This window comes from Eimeria maxima, genomic scaffold (assembly GCF_000499605.1).
Source record: "Eimeria maxima Weybridge genomic scaffold, Emw_scaff41, whole genome shotgun sequence".
NCBI classification, from domain to species: Eukaryota; Apicomplexa; class Conoidasida; order Eucoccidiorida; family Eimeriidae; genus Eimeria; species Eimeria maxima.
The window spans coordinates 33,097-48,415 of record NW_013563841.1 but is presented as its reverse complement, the minus strand read 5'-3'; the positions used below and the strand labels follow the sequence as shown (position 1 = coordinate 48,415).

The 15,319-nt window shown below is 51.7% G+C and overlaps 4 protein-coding genes across 4 annotated transcripts; 2 read left to right on the top strand and 2 right to left on the bottom strand.

Annotated features, from left to right (window-relative positions):
• Positions 1-117: 117 nt before the first annotated feature.
• Positions 118-1,752, bottom strand: EMWEY_00006990 (Flagellar associated protein, related; the record flags this gene model as incomplete). The annotated part of the gene is made up of 6 exons (XM_013478390.1): positions 118-238; positions 462-540; positions 695-766; positions 893-993; positions 1,340-1,445; positions 1,578-1,752. 6 exons carry the CDS (start codon positions 1,750-1,752, stop codon positions 118-120), a joined length of 654 nt encoding a protein of 217 aa, XP_013333844.1.
• A 443-nt stretch (positions 1,753-2,195) lies between these two features.
• EMWEY_00006980 (60S ribosomal protein L22, putative) lies at positions 2,196-3,244 on the top strand (the record flags this gene model as incomplete). The annotated part of the gene is made up of 3 exons (XM_013478389.1): positions 2,196-2,342; positions 2,750-2,881; positions 3,119-3,244. 3 exons carry the CDS (start codon positions 2,196-2,198, stop codon positions 3,242-3,244), a joined length of 405 nt encoding a protein of 134 aa, XP_013333843.1.
• Positions 3,245-4,925: 1,681 nt separating this feature from the next.
• On the top strand, positions 4,926-6,716 carry EMWEY_00006970 (hypothetical protein, conserved; the record flags this gene model as incomplete). Its single annotated transcript, XM_013478388.1, has 5 exons — positions 4,926-5,504; positions 5,556-5,758; positions 5,821-5,990; positions 6,047-6,327; positions 6,711-6,716. 5 exons carry the CDS (start codon positions 4,926-4,928, stop codon positions 6,714-6,716), a joined length of 1,239 nt encoding a protein of 412 aa, XP_013333842.1.
• Positions 6,717-7,044: 328 nt separating this feature from the next.
• Positions 7,045-14,874, bottom strand: EMWEY_00006960 (ATP-dependent RNA helicase, putative; the record flags this gene model as incomplete). Its single annotated transcript, XM_013478387.1, has 17 exons — positions 7,045-7,257; positions 7,374-7,542; positions 7,711-7,906; positions 8,060-8,851; positions 9,209-9,447; positions 10,307-10,447; positions 10,566-10,790; positions 10,917-11,022; positions 11,295-11,346; positions 11,516-11,829; positions 12,029-12,431; positions 12,600-12,715; positions 12,834-13,174; positions 13,373-13,653; positions 13,992-14,163; positions 14,300-14,412; positions 14,569-14,874. The coding sequence occupies 17 exons, from the start codon at positions 14,872-14,874 to the stop codon at positions 7,045-7,047; spliced, it is 4,179 nt and encodes a 1,392-aa protein (XP_013333841.1).
• Positions 14,875-15,319: the final 445 nt, after the last annotated feature.

Below are 15,319 nucleotides of genomic sequence, written 5' to 3'. Positions count from 1 at the left end.
GGACAAGCACAAACAGCATGTACGCTTCCGAGGTACGAGGTACGGATGTAAGCTGTACAGTGGAGAAGAAAACAGTTTCGCCCCCAAATTCCCAACAAATACAACAGGATTCAGGCATCACTCATTGTCATCTTGAACCACCACATGCTTGCTCCAATATTCCACTGAACGTCCATAGGCTTCACGGTTTACCGACACTCCACTCCCTCCTTCCTCTATAAGCGCATTCCTCATAATCCTGAAGCAACCAAAGCATCCGCGGAAGTGCAGGGCTTAGCCATAGCAACGACTAAATCTGACATGACAGTTCCATCTAGAACCGAATAAAGCAAGCCTGTTGTGATACGCTTAGGTTGTTCACAGCCGGGAGCAGCGCACTGCTGTAGCTGACGAAAGTCCCTCCAGCTAACTGCAGATATAGCAATGCACATACAGGTATTTTCGAATGTAACTTCACTTACGTTATAGGATTCATCGGAAGCTCAAAAGGTTCATTTTGCGCCTTAATCGCCACTATGAACCATTCAGGTTGCGATGTATCTGCGTAATAAGTAAAAAATCCAAAAGAATAGCGTAATAGTTTGCAGCCAGTTATTACGCTATTTTGCAGCATAGTTTGCAGCAATAGTTTGCAAGTCCACACGATATTCTCAAATGTACGGGCTGGTGGCCTGACGCAAATTGGAACACACACCTATCACCTCTTCGTTCTTCGACATTGCAGCATTTTCCTTCGCAATCTGCTCGCGCGAATACAGAATTAAGTCTGAAGGCATCCCAAAGCAGCAGATTGTACAGAGAACTCCACTATCTCCCTCTACAAGAATCTCTTAGGAAAAGACGCTCGCGAAACATGCAGGCCACGCGTGGCACTAGCTACACTCTGACGTACCCAGGTACTTAGCACGGACAAGTTGGTGCTGAACAAGCGAGGCCGGTAACCACCGCGATAAGACCGGAAGTTCCTCTGGCCTTCGAGCCAAGTATCCCGTGCTACGCCGGAACACAACTACTAGACAGCAGCAGTAAAGGTCATTTCCCATTAGAGCGCTGTTTCTGGTTCATGCACGACCTTGCTGTTTGACCGTTGCCGCCACTACAAGACATTTGCCATTTACCGCCTACCGGATATGATGTATATTCTCTTCAGTAATTGGGAGGGTAGATACTTTAGCTCCTGTAAAGTTTTCAATAAAAATGTGTTTGCAGAAAGGGGCATAGCCGTCTACCAGCGGGGGGCTTTTCTGTCGAAGAACCTCGTGAAGCTGTCGGGCGCACGACGGGAAACACATTCACTTTCAGCCTTTAAACTCATTGAAGAAGCAACCTATTTTCATACTACCTGTCCTGCCGCGAGCTCACCTTCTTCATAAATGAATCCTTGTCCAACGGAATCCTTGTTCCTGGATACTTGGGGTCATCGAACTGCCTGAAGCAGAAAGGTTCTGCAGCATCCCCACAATTCGCTTGCAGAGACACCATAAGCCCTGTGACTATGGGAATTCCACAAGTAGAATGCTGCATCGTGCTTCTTTTATGTGGCCTGGTCTAATCTATCTCGCTGCGGCTGCCCTCACCCAGGCCAACGGAAACGGTGCTTCCGGGATCGCTGTCGCCATCTTGCGATGCCATTGGTAATGAAGGACTCGAGAAAATCCCACGACTGGAACTCGTACGGCACAGGAGAAGCGATGTCTTATTGAAGTAGAGAGAAAGGAATCCTGGAGCTGCAGCAATCCGGGCAATGTGCATAGTCGCCGTATGGAGCCGGTTTGCCAGTCAAATCACTGATGACAAATTGAAAGAGAACCTGACCACATTTGCTGGATTTGGTGGTGATGGGCTGTCACCTGGAAGGAACAGTGGGTACCAGAATCTCCCATAGATGGGGCAACGGATTTGGATCCAACGTCGATTTAGACCAGCTTCACATGAAAACACGACCTAGTATGGAAAAATACATACTAAGAGTTCTCCTTATTTTAAAGTTTCAGTAGCAGGCAATTAAGTGTTACTACATGCTGTCTTTGGGGCTGCCTGTACGCCGGGTTAGCACGCCCCGCACCGGCAGCGCTTCCAGCGCATGCTACCGTGTTGCGTTCATATTTGGCCCTTGAGATAAACAAAACAGAAAAGACTCCTCATTTGAAGCTGATTGTGCTGGTGCCTCGTTGGCGTTTTCTCGTGTGGCCACAATGGCGTCAGCATCCGTCGCTCCTAAAGCCCGCAACCAAATGGGGCGAGGGAAGAAGGCCTCCGCAGCAGGCAAGGCCACAAAGATCAAATTCGCTATTGATTGCCAGAAGCCTGTTGATGACAACATCCTCGAGGCAAAGGGCTTGGTAAGTTGTGATTTTCAGTGCTACAGTCCCTACCCGTCCCCTGGAATTTTGTCATGGCCACGCAGTCGCAACATTGTAGCGTCGTCTGCCCCGAAGTTATTCTTCAAGCCATATTTGGATCTAATCAACTTCACTGCACTGTTCCATGCGGGCTTTATGGTCTTTTCCATGGGTGAATTCCCCACCCCACAGGCCGTGTCACCCCAACGCAGCGACCATGCTCGGTAAATGTGCGGTCAAATTGCCTTAAGCCAGATAGTATTTGGCATGAGGGCAGCCCTGCATTGTCTGCAACTTTTGTAGCATTGGTTGCTGTGCAGTGGTGTGAACTGTAGCTGTTAAAGAGTTGTGAGCGATCGCGCTGCCCGCAATTGCCCGTAGCATGCTGTTTCTGTGCTGTGGTACAGGAGAGGTTCTTACAGAGCCGCATCAAGGTGGGAGGGAAGTTAAACAACTTGGGCGAAAAAGTAGAAGTGTCTCGGGAAAAAGCAAAGGTGTATGTTACCGCCGAGCTGCCATTCTCAAAGCGTTACCTCAAGGTAAGACCGAGCAGGCAGTGCTCAATATCGTCGTGTGCTGCACGCAGCCTCCCTTGCGGTCCAACCGGATATTGGCTGTTATCTGGAAAGCACAAAGTAGGGGAGTCAGCTGGCGCAATGGTCTCCGGTTTGATTATTGCGAGCAGTTGCCAACGCTTTCCCGCAGGTTAGAGCTTGGCCGATGGTTCCCTGTTGTGCCGCTCATTTTGGACCTGCGTGTAGTGTGTCTGTGTGCAGTACCTGGTGAAGAAGTACCTGAAAAAACAGATGTTGCGCGACTTCCTGCGCGTCGTTGCGAACAACAAAACGTCCTACGAACTGAGGTATTTCCAAATGCCTCAAGAGGACGAGGAGACGGCATAGATCATGTCTATTGCTCCCGCTTAAGACCAATCATTTTGCTCGCAAACCCGGCAAATATTTATGTATGCTGCCGAATCGAACAGGCACTTGCATATTTAGTTGAATAGGTTGGGAATTTGTTTCTTTAGATTTATCCCACATCATAGATATGAGATGGCCACAACAATACAATCGCTGCTGTAGTAGCGGGAAAAGGAATGCCACAGTCTCCTCTGTAGTGAATAGCGCGGAGGGGAAGCCGGCTGAATATAGCTTCCTCGAATATTCCGCAGTGACCTGGTTTTTGTCACCTATTAGCATAGTTCGGGAGTCTCGTAATTCTGCACTGTACACATTGACCATCACAAGCACTGCAGCGCACAAAACAGCCGCAAGAAGGGTCGATTCTGCACGACGCCACTGGTTCAGGGCTGGATGAAACTTCAGGATGCCACGGTGAAAGCACCGTGAGCACAGCCCATGACCTTTCCGTGCATTCTGCAATAATAAGGCCTTCTTCCCGTCGGTCGAAGCATTCCTGTTTCCAAGGTCTTACTACTTGTGTACTCCCTCCCAACGTCAAGGGACGCTGCGGCGCGTAGGACAGTTTCTTTGTTTGAGGTCTATGGGTGACAACTGTCCGCCTCCCATTGTTGGCTGTTGGGGGTAGATCGGCGGGCTGCTTCTCACCGACATTCCGTGTAGTGATGCTGGACATCTTGCACTTGCGCCGGCCGGGTCCACGTTCGTTGCCGTGTGTTGCAGCCTCGTCGCTGACAACGCTCCAACGATAACAGTGAAAAGTGTTTTCAAGGCTAATTTTAAATATTGGGTTGTGGAACCTTAAGAATCAAAGCTCATAACCCTTCCAGTGGTAATTATTAATGATGTGGCAAGGGAGCTTCTACACTTCTTCCAACGTGCATGCGAGTATAAGCATTGCCTCTAAAGTAATGGAAGCTCCTGAAAAAAATCACCTTTTTCATAGGGTTCCATGTGGGAACCTGAAGTGTGTGTGTATGTGTGTGTGTGTGTGTGTGTGTGTGTGTGTGTGTGTGTGTGTGTGTGTGTGTGTGAGCCGTGTACATACGCGTCGGCAGCCCGTAGCGGAAGCAGAACACCGCTGCGAATTCAGTACAAGCAACCTGTCACGTGGGGTGTATTTTGTTGTTGTGTAATATTTTCACGTAAAACTTCGACGTAAGTAACTTGAAGGTGCTGCTTACCTTCTGGTCTAGACGGCGCAAAGTGGGAACCATGCCACCGTATTCGTCAGAACCACTCCACCCATTTATGAGGAAAGTGACACGCCTCACCCGTCTTCTCCGTAAGAATAATCTTGTAGGCATACTTAGTTGTTGCATGCGCAGCTATATAGCCGGGTTGTAAGCCAGAACACACCTTTATTCTCTGGACATTTCTTCGTGGCGAGGCCTCGAACATCTGGGACCTCCGGCACAAGCTGTTGAAGCCGCAGCAGAACACGAGAAACGAGCTGCAGGGCGAATTGTACTATCCTGATGAAAGATCAGCCGTGGAAACTCACTATAAACAGTTGGAGGTCTCAGGCTTCAGCAACACTGTACCCGACACCCAGCGTCTGGCGATTGCGCCATTGCCAGTAGTTGTCGATTTGGCGAAGCGGCCTCTGAGTGGCATTGAAAAGGCATCTATTGGACTTGGAGGGCATAGTGCATGGTCCATGAGATTCCCAGATGTTATATTGGGCACCAGTGCTTTGAACGTGTTAACAGCTAATGTGCAGCCCAACCGAACACCTGAGACGGACGACATTTTGCTCAACGATCCACACAACAAACAATCCCCTCTGTCATTCTTAGTAGACACAATAAAACTGCCACTGGTATCTGGACTCAGAGAGGCAGATGAACAACGTTCCTCTGCCGGGGTGATTTCACAAGGCGAGCACGATCCAAAGCCAACCGAGGATGAAGAACTACAAAGAAGGGACGGCTACATAGTTGGGGAGGAGTACAGCGGCCCTGGATTCCAACCAGCCGATCAGGTTATACTGGAAGATCCCCCGCTGTTCGCAATGCAGAACATTTCCCTCCTACCCCCGCAGGCGAGGAAGCCAATCAACTTGGCTGTCCGTCAGTTTACTGCCCAAATGCAAAGAGCCGCGGTGGAGTACTGCACAGCAAACAACTTGAACTGCAGCGAACAGCATGCTTTAGAGACTGCAATATCGGTGGCGCTGAGGACATCCCCAACGGCGTCGATGTTTCGACAGATCTCTGCGTCGCTCAGCGCAATGGAGGTAATTTCGAAATGACAGTACAACTAAGCATAATATTTTACCTGTGAACAGGGGGCAATTACTAGCGCACTTAGGCCCCTAGGCTGGCCTGTAGACCCAAGATCACCCGAGGCGCCGAAACCTCCACCTAAGCCGCGTGTGCAGATTACGCAAGCTGTACAATTTGCCTTCTCTCTTGTAGGGACTGCCGTGGCTCTTTTGCGGAGCTTCATTCATATCACGAAAGGCCCCACGCCACTGATTACGCTGGATACGTACGGTTGCATATTCATGGAGTTTCACCCCTGGTGTCAGGCTGAGGATCTCACCGTTGCAGGCAGTTGCACGAGCACCACCGCAACATCCTCTCGAAGTTGTTGTACAGCGGCCGAGAAATAGAAGGATGCTCGATGACTGTGCCGCTTAGGCATTTGTCCAACTGCAGGAGCTTTGCCATTGAAGTTCCGGCAAGAACTGACAAATGCTCAGTGCCCGCCACCACCCAAGGTAGCCTGCAACCGAAAAGCTACGCTGAGGGTCAGAAATTCAATGTTTCTGCTCAGCAAATGCTCCCAGCTCGTTAACGGTGCACGGCTTCGAACTGGCGTGTCTCGCTTCCCTTCGGTGTTCTCAGCACTACACTGCGTATCAACCGTTCAACCTTGATGGCAGATACATCCTGACGCCGAGTTCCGACGGTGCAGTATCGTTTGCAAAAACAATCCCCAGAGCCTTCAGTCAGGAAAACATACCGGCTGGAGTTCTTCACCTATACCGATCTGAGGAAGGCAAGGCCAACAGCGACATCCTGAAGTATACTATTGCTGCAGTCAGCGCTGCGCCGGTACAAACTTTGCACTGTATCCACAAAATTCTTCGGGCAACCGAACACGCGCAGCATACAGACCGTGTAGCAGGTCCATTCGCCTACTTGCCGGTACTACCGCAGGGGCCCTTCGCTAACCAGCAGAGCAGCCAACCCAAGGAATGCCAGGGCTTGAACACATTCGCTTTTCCTCACTGCCTCTTGCATGGTTCATCTCACTGGCGCTTTACTCAAGTTCGTCCAGAATCACCCCCGGAAAGGATGAAGTCTTTCCCGGCAGTTATTTCAGTAAGATGAGTGAATACATTTCAACTGTACCATCCTACATGGATGGGGCAAACAGTTTCACGCAGAATGCGACGGTTAGTTGACTGCAGTTGATTGCTGTGTTTGCTACACAGAGCTAATACCTCACTGCTCCTTGATGTCGCGCAGATATTCTAAATTGATCAATTTAAGTGAACGCATATAATTTTGAGAAGCCGTATGCGGGAACTGCAGCCGATGAAGAAACATGGCTGCACAAGCATGGTTGTTGCCAGCGCCGCAGGGCAAGCTGTATATACCTGGCCTAGTTGAACCTAGGAATTGTGGGCACATATCTTGGAACGTCACTGAATAGCCGCTACGGACAGTCCCGCTGGTAAGACCGGGGCGGACAGAAGCAGGCCACGGCATTAAATGAGAAACAGTGGTGGTGCTGGCTACATTCATTTAGGACGGTCCATGCATTTGCTAACTACTAAACGCTTTGCCAAATTTAGCCTGGTAGTCTAAAAGGCCCACTCTAATTGCCTTTTCGTCCCAGTAGGCGACGGGTCGTCGCGTGCTGACAAAAAAATTAGCCTTCCTCAGGTCGAGGCCGACGCAGAAGCACAGGTAAGCGCTGACTGCTGCAACGCTTCTTCCAACTCCAGCATTGCAGTGAACGTACACAGTGTGGCCGTTCTGAGCACAGCCACACATCCTCACAGAGGCACTAGCGATTCCACCTGCGATGCGGGGTGCAAAAAGAGTCTCTCCCTAAGTGCTCTGCCTGTCGGGAGGGAATAGAAACGCATTACCCGTATTAAGGCATCTAATACCAGTGCACACTGTGCCACTGCAAGCTTTCGGCAGGCGTCGCTCATGTCCTCTGTAGGCATCCAGACATACCGCAGGCCGGCGGATTCGTAAATGTGGCTCACTGCTTCTGGCGTCCGCGTGCTACAAATGGGGTCGGGAGAATTGACCCTAAGCAGCAACATGCACAATACCAGCAGCCACAGCACACTAGCCATGATAGAAAGGATATAAAACAAACACAGCTACTCAGCTGAATCAACACATTGCATCTTTGGTCCCTTGTGCATCCTCCTAGCCGCAACTCAGAGGCAACGAAGCTGGTGGTGTTCCGCTGACTTGATATCTTCTGCAGTCTGGAGGTTGAAAACTGCGGTCACTTTCAAGTTCTGCTTGAGCTGGAGAATGTGTTTGACCTGGCGGGGGCATGACCCCACATACAGCTTAGGTAGAATCCTCGAGTAGTGCATGCTCCCGTCGGCCTTGATACTGTTGTAGAAACGTACCGTGTAATTAAGTTCATTTACATTCCCAGCTGCGATGACAGCAAGCAGTTGGAGGCCTCAGTGTGAATCCACGTAACTCGGAATCAACAAGCGTGAGACCTGGCCAGCGGTCTCTCATATATATACTGGCACTCTTCTCTATGAAGTGCGTCAAATCAAGGTACGTCAACTAATGCTGTTACCTATGCAAATCAGTGTGGATTCGGCGGGTGCCTCGGGTGTACCTCGTGCATCGTCGAACCTTGCAATCTTGCAAAGATAAAGCACTTCTAGGTTGCCTCTTTCGCACTTATCCACTATGACGTCCATCGGGTCAAAGTGAAACTTTCTGTTGCTGCCGGGGCCACTGCCTTCCCACATAATCTGCATTGCCTGTGAGGGAGGCTCCGTGAGCTGAGCAGGAGGTGGAGGAAACAACCAAGTGCGCCAAGTGTAGAACAGGCTGCCATATGCAACGCAATGAAATGACTCCCCAGGCGTGTCCGGAACGTATGGTGCAACTGGATTCTTCTGAGTCCACAGAATAAATTTGTACTCGAACTGCACCATTTTGAGTGGGTGACTATCCAGTATAGCAATAATTTCCGGTGACTGATGGTCAATGCGAAATGCAGCGGCCGCCGCTACGCCTGATGTTTCATCGTCAGTTGTGCAGCGCATATCGGGCAGGCTCCCTATGCATGCGCTTCCCTTATGGGATGAATACTTTTTGGCCACGGCGGCAATGAGCCGACCTGAGAACAAATCGTCAGCGCTTGTGGGGCCATTCCGTTGCTCGCTGGCGCATTCACTTTGAACAACGGGCGAAACGGCAGAACCTTCCAGAGATCGCCCGGCGACTTCTACATCTGCAAACCAGAGGCTCGGCTCCAGTCCTTTTTCAGCTGGTGCACTGTATGGTAGCAAGGGAAGACACCGCGAAGGGTCCCAATGTCCTAGGAATTCAGGGCTCCCCGAAACTCCCAGCTGGGAGCCTGGAGGCACAAAGGCCACGCAACTAAACCGAACTCGCATCGGGGCACCCAGTCCCGTGAAGATCATGCAGCGGTCCCCCCAAAATATGTTTGCAAGGTTGTTAGCCCGTCCAGCCCTACCCACAGCAACAGTGTTACGCCGCGCCTGGGGCTTCACAGTTCTCCTCCAAAGCTCCAGCTGACCGTTTCTAAGATTTATGGAAGATACGTCATGGTCAACGGATACGGAAGAACAACGCACGACGACGGGAATATCGGAAGGCACCCAAGCTGCTTCTATGGCTCTTGTCAAAAGCAAAGAGGAAATTCCTGGAAACAACTGTTCAGAACCTCATCATCAATAGAAAACTGGCCCACCCAGGGCTTCGAAAGCCACCGAGATGTCCGCCACAGCCCCTGCAGTGTGTGTCGACGGATTCACTGCTGGTAACAGCTCAGCATATGCAGACTGAAATGTCACCGTTGTGGTCTTTAAAATGCCTAACTTAGTATTTACACGCATAGTCTCATCGGTTGCTTTGCTGTGTATCGCATTATTCCGCGTTGCCGGCTCTTGGCAACGACGGCCATCAACCGACTTCGTTTGAGTACAGAGTCTAATCAAGGCGCGCAACAAAGCTAGTGTAAACAAAATTCGAAATGTAACTACTGACGGACTAACAAACACTCGGCAGGACACACACACACACACACACACACACACACACATACACACTGCGGTGTTCTGTTACTGGTTGGCGGGTGCACCAGCGATGATGTGGACTGGACCTCGCCGGCTGACCAGCCCGTTCGAATTTTGGAATTGTCTGTTGTTCTGTTTATTTAACTAAAGAGTCACCATATTCCAGCCCTTCACACCTTTCAGCTCACGCTGGCACGACAATCAATGGAGCTGCGAAACCGGTCCACCGGTTCAGCCCCGCATTGTGTCGTCAGTACGTGTCATCAGCACAGTGAACACAAAACCTCCTCCTCCTTGACGCTAAAAGCTGCTAAGTGAGAAAAAACAGCTGTGAGTAGTAGCTCGTGGCTCATCTCAACGAACTATGCAATATTATTCATATGCAACACACGCTGCATATCTAGAGCTCTCGAACTGACTGCGTGCAATGTACGCATACGCGGGAACAACTATGGCCTGGGATGCACAAATGAGTGACAGCTACTACATCCTCCAATGAGGCACAGCCTGTGCTGTGCCTCTGTGCTGTTCCGTTTCTTACAGACGGGCAATGCATGCCGGGTCCTTGGCAAGTGGCAGCGAGGATAAAACCCCTCCAACTGCTGGTTATTCCTACAAGTTATGCAGACCCTCCACATACGGGGAGAAGGTCCTGCCTAAGCAACTGGATATGCCTTCCCAATGTGCACTACAGGACAGTGAGGCGATCTGATATGCCAAATCACTGTCTCGGCTGGCAGTTACACTCCGCGCCCTCTTTCTCCTTGGCTCACCGGCGAGGTCTGCTGGGGACGTTCTCTGAAGGACCGGCGGGGAGAGGGACTTCTCTCTCGGCGATTTCGGTTCCGCTGCTGCTCCTGTTGCTGCCTCTGGTCTCTTCGGGCCTCCAGTGTAGAGAGCCACTGCTGACGCCTCTGCTCGCGTTTCGCGAAGTTCAGAGCACCCTTTCGTCCTTCTGACCCCCCAACAGCCGCTACTGATTCATCGCCTGCTGTGCTATTGCTGCCGCTGTCTTGCTCTTTGCTATCCCACCGGCCTCTCTTGTTGCTCAACGCGCCGGCAGGATGAGATACAGACCCATTAGGGGCAATGTCCCCTCCACCTCCTGAAGACGGCGTATCCGCTGTGACCGGTCGAGTTGCAGCTGCAGCAGCGGCTGCAGCTGCTGCAGCTGCTGCCGCTGCAGCTTGTGCCATAGATGGAGCGTTAGACGCTAGTGAACCTTCCGCACCCTCCACCCGACAGCCCGTATCAAATCTGCGAGCTCACGAAAACAAAACAGATTGATCCAAAAACTTTCTTGACACTGACTACTGGGGACCCCACAAGAAGGTGGAAAAACCACTAAACTGTAACTGAACTCCAAAATACCATCTTCCGCACCCCAATCCTCCAAAAGAAGTATTTTGTTGCTGCCTCAGCTCCCGGCCAGTCTTGCCTCCTTGCCAGACCATCCGGAGACCGGAGAGCCGCGCCTCCCTGAAGGCCGCTGCAGCAACGAAGTCACACACAGTTACACGGGAGTGCCTTGTGAAGCGTTTGGACCTGGCATCCACCTCAGATTCAACGAAGCTCTGGGTGAGAAAACAGGCTAACTGGCTGCCCCTCCGCAAGGCACATCACCTCAGCTGAATGCTGAGCATCAACGGGAGAGCAGAGGTGTAAGGCTCGGTGAGGCAGACAGACAAATGACGAGCCCTATTGGCTCATCATTTCGAGCTGTCTTGAACAGATTCCTGTGTAACCTGTAACTGCGCTTACGAAACTGCATAGCGAAGTCTAACAAGGACCGTGGGACAGTTTGTCCGGACATCTGAAAAAACCGCAACACAGACAGCGGTGTGAACCACGAATACGCAGGAACCATGCCCGACAGCTCTTCTTAGAGTAGGGATTCGATATTTCAAATCCCCTAACCTTACATGCACAACAGGGTAGCCGGTATCCGACAGAGGTAAAGTTCTATGAGGACATCCACTCACCTCCATCTTTTCCACAACAAAAGCCGCTTGGCGTTTTTCTTGTTTTGTCAATAGCGAGCATGCGAGACCCGACCGGCCAGCTCTGCCCGCACGGCCTATGCGGTGAACGTATACCTCAGGATCATGTGGAGCATCATAACAAATAACAAGGGAGAGAGCCGGAGGGAAGTCGAGCCCTCGTGCAGCAACGTCCGTCGCTACCAGCACCAATGGGGTCCGATTCGAACCCGAGTCGCCCAGAAAGTGCTGCTGCATGCGACGCATCACGGCAAGACGTTCGCCCTGCTGCATCCCGCCGTGCAGTATTGCCACATCTGTCCAGCAGAACCAGAAGCAACAGCAAAAGCAGTGCAACACAAACAAAACAAAGTGGAGTACTTGTCTATCAAAAGCAAACACTGCTGAAGCGTTCCGTGGACCAGTGAGCTTACACACCAACTAGTGGGCAAGAAGAGAGTGAAAATACGCGGTAGTAAGAGCATTTACCATCCCCCCATTACAGGGCATACGTACACCTGAATGTTTGGTTGGCGTTCTTTCGAAGGTCTTGTGAAGTCTCGCCCCCAAGAAGACGCGCAGCTGCTGCTCGAGATGCGGCGTCCCCAGCTGGCGCCGTTTCTGTCTCTGCTGCTGCTGTTCCAGGTGCTGACCGCGCGTCCGCCTCTACTATTTGCGCAAGAACCCCTTCCAACAGGAAGGCTAAGTCTTCCACCCTCTGCTGAGAGTTGCAAAAGACGACTCCTCCAGCAGCAGCAGCTTCAGCTACCGTTGTCGGCGGCGGCCGTGAACCGCACTGCTGCTGCTTCTCAGGCTGCTGCGACAACGCAAGTAGCCGAAGCAAGTTCTTAGAGAGCCAATCGAACTTCGCCTGCTCGCCGTCCAATACTTGAACCCTTTGGTGAACCGTTTGTGCAGCCTAGGAATGAGTCACAGATGCAATGCAGCAAATAGCAGTAAGAATCAACACAGCAACACTGCTGTTAGTTGTATTTGCAAGATGCATCAAACCCTAGGCAAGCATGCATGGAGACGGTGCAGTGTGAGTACAGCCCAACGGCATGCCAGCCTGAGGCGGGAAGCATACCTGTCCTCCCTCACCGACGATGATCCGAATCGGGTTACGAAGAAATTTGCTGCAAACCAGAGACTCAGACGGGCTGCTATGCTGAGCGTTGGTTCGTTTTGTAGGGCTGCGTCCCGCTACGCACCAAGGAGGTCGAAAGAGAACCGGAGCCAACGACCGTAGGCGGCCAGTAAATCTCTTCTGTTGCTTCTACTCTTGCTACTACTATTGCTGCTTACTTGGCAAGGGCCTCACACTTGCGAGGCATGGTAGCGCTGAACATGCAGGTAACTCTGTCCGGCCTGAGAGAGGAGAGAACATCTCTCAGCTGGCACTCAAAGCCCATTTGAACCATCTTGTCCGCTTCATCGACAACCGCCATGACAACTTTATGAAAAATGCCGCTGAGGCCTTTGAGACTGCAGACGTCTATCATGCGTCCCGGGTTGCAGACCACAACATCGGGACCCCGCCGCAGCGCTCGAAACTGCTCCGTCTTGTCGAAGCCTCCTGCCAACAACAGCCGGCTCACATCCAACTCCGCCCCCCCTCGAGAGAAGCTGTGGATCTCCCCGTCCACTTGCACCGCCAGCTCCCTAAAAGCCAAACCCCACAACGAACATACACCAGGTCACCGACCCAAGGCCCACTGGCCTCACCCCTGTTTTTTGTCATACTATGCAAAAAGACAAAGCTCAGAGGCCACCGATAACCGTCCAGCCAAACCATACGATCCAGGCTCTTGCTAAGAGATGCTGGCCATGTTGGAATCCACACAACCCACAATAACGCACCTGGTAGGACATATTATGACCGCTGAGGGCCCCGCCCGCTGTTCCTTCGCCGGGGGTTGCTTCGAGGGGTCTTTAAACGTTGCTTGGCAAGCGGTCCAGTTGTCTTTTTCCTTAAGACTGCATACACGCGTTAGTAGTGGGATGAGGTAAGCGGCTGTCTTGCCACTGCCTGTTTGCGCCACAGCCAGGCAGTCTCTGCCTTTTAAGAGCGCCGGGATGGCCGCTGCCTGCACGGCAGTGGGGAGGCGGTAGTCCCGCCGTTGCAGTGCCGTCCACAGACCCTACGCGCACAGCACAAACACCAGTATCACAAGGACTGGACCAAAAATCCAGAAGGCAGAAAACCAGCAAGTAAACAACCTCCCACCACCGACGGGAATAGAGAACCCCAATCCAGCACAACGACAAGACGACCTTAACATGCATGCCGTAAACCTTCAGGAGGAGGCAGATAAACTCAAAGGAAGGTAGGAAAAGGCAAGAGATGACCATCTGTAGGCAAATAAGTCGCTCAGGCGACTCCGAAAGAGCATCAAGCGAAGGTTCCAAGAATGTGGTTTTATGGCTACAGCTTGCATCATTGGTAGTATTGCTTCTGTGGTGAGTGCAAGATTCGGACCTTTGGAATGGAATCCTTAAGGTGAAGAAAAGAAGCAATCGGTCGGGGCGCCTGTTTGCCAGTGGTGTGGAGCTGCAAAGAATCGCGAACCTTCGCCACGGCCTCCAAACTGAGGGCTGTAACGTCTGGGTGTTCTTTGTACAGGTCCACTGTGTAAGGGGGATATACAATTCTGTACAGGTCGCAGAAACATCCGACGAACGAGTCGAAGGCTAAGACGCGCCCAGGGGCAGACGAACTGTGGCGACGTTAAGTGTTATTCCCCATGGATTCAAAGAGCAGAGAGCCCAGCTGGTAAAGAGGCCTACTCGTCATGGGCTACTACGGGAAGAGAGCGGCCACGGGTCTCATCTTCGTCATCTGTTGCTCCACTGTTGGTCTGCGTCTGCGCCTTCCTCTTTCCTCTTGTGGCCTCAGCCTGCTGCATCCAGCAAGCATGCACAAAACCACGCACACCCAGCTGCAATGGGAGCCCATCCCCACGATATATAAAATGACTCCGTCCCTTCCCTCATATTATTCAGTTCCCCACCCCTTCACCCCAGAATGTGGCAGGCTGGCCTCTCCTAACACATACTGAAAGGGCCTTTTGAGCATTGAGATGTTCAATTGACTCCGCTGCAATGTCCTCGTCGTCGAAAAAGCGTTCTTTCTCCGTCTGTCTCCCTTCTCCGGCTGCTTCCCTTCGTTGCTTTTCCTCAAATTCTGCTTTCTCTCGGACAAGGGTCTCATTCACACCGGCCATAAAAGCATCAAGAGGATCCACCTCATCGTCCCCCTGCTGTAGGTGCTGCTGCGGCTCGGGCTGCTGAGGAAACAGCAATGGGCGTTCGGGGGCTGCAGAACCCTTGCCCTTCGGCTCTCGCTCAAAGAAGGCGTCCATACCTGGCGTATGCCGTCCGTAAGCCTTCTCCTTTTCTCAGTGCTGTTTCTGCTGCTGCTGCTGCACTTACACCTTGCCCTTGTCGCATCCGGTGGTTCAACTTCCCCTGTGCCGCCATGCGTTGGTGCTGTTTACCCCGTCACAACAAAGACACTACCAGGTATTCAGCAGCTCTATATGGTAGAAGAGTGGCAAGGCTCCTGCTGCAGCTGTCACTCGTCACCAACCACTCAGGTCAGCTGGGGTCGTTATTGATGAGACTGCTCGAAATACAAAGCTGCAGTGCTTTGGGGGTCTTTGGTTCCTAATGGCGCCTGAAGCAAACCAAAGACTAGCCAATGCTCCTTGCGTATTCGTTGTGTCTGGTTACGCAGGTTTTGAGGCACAGCTCCAGCCTTCCTGTCCCCGTTCCGGGTACAGTTGTGTAAGTGGGCACATAGAAGGA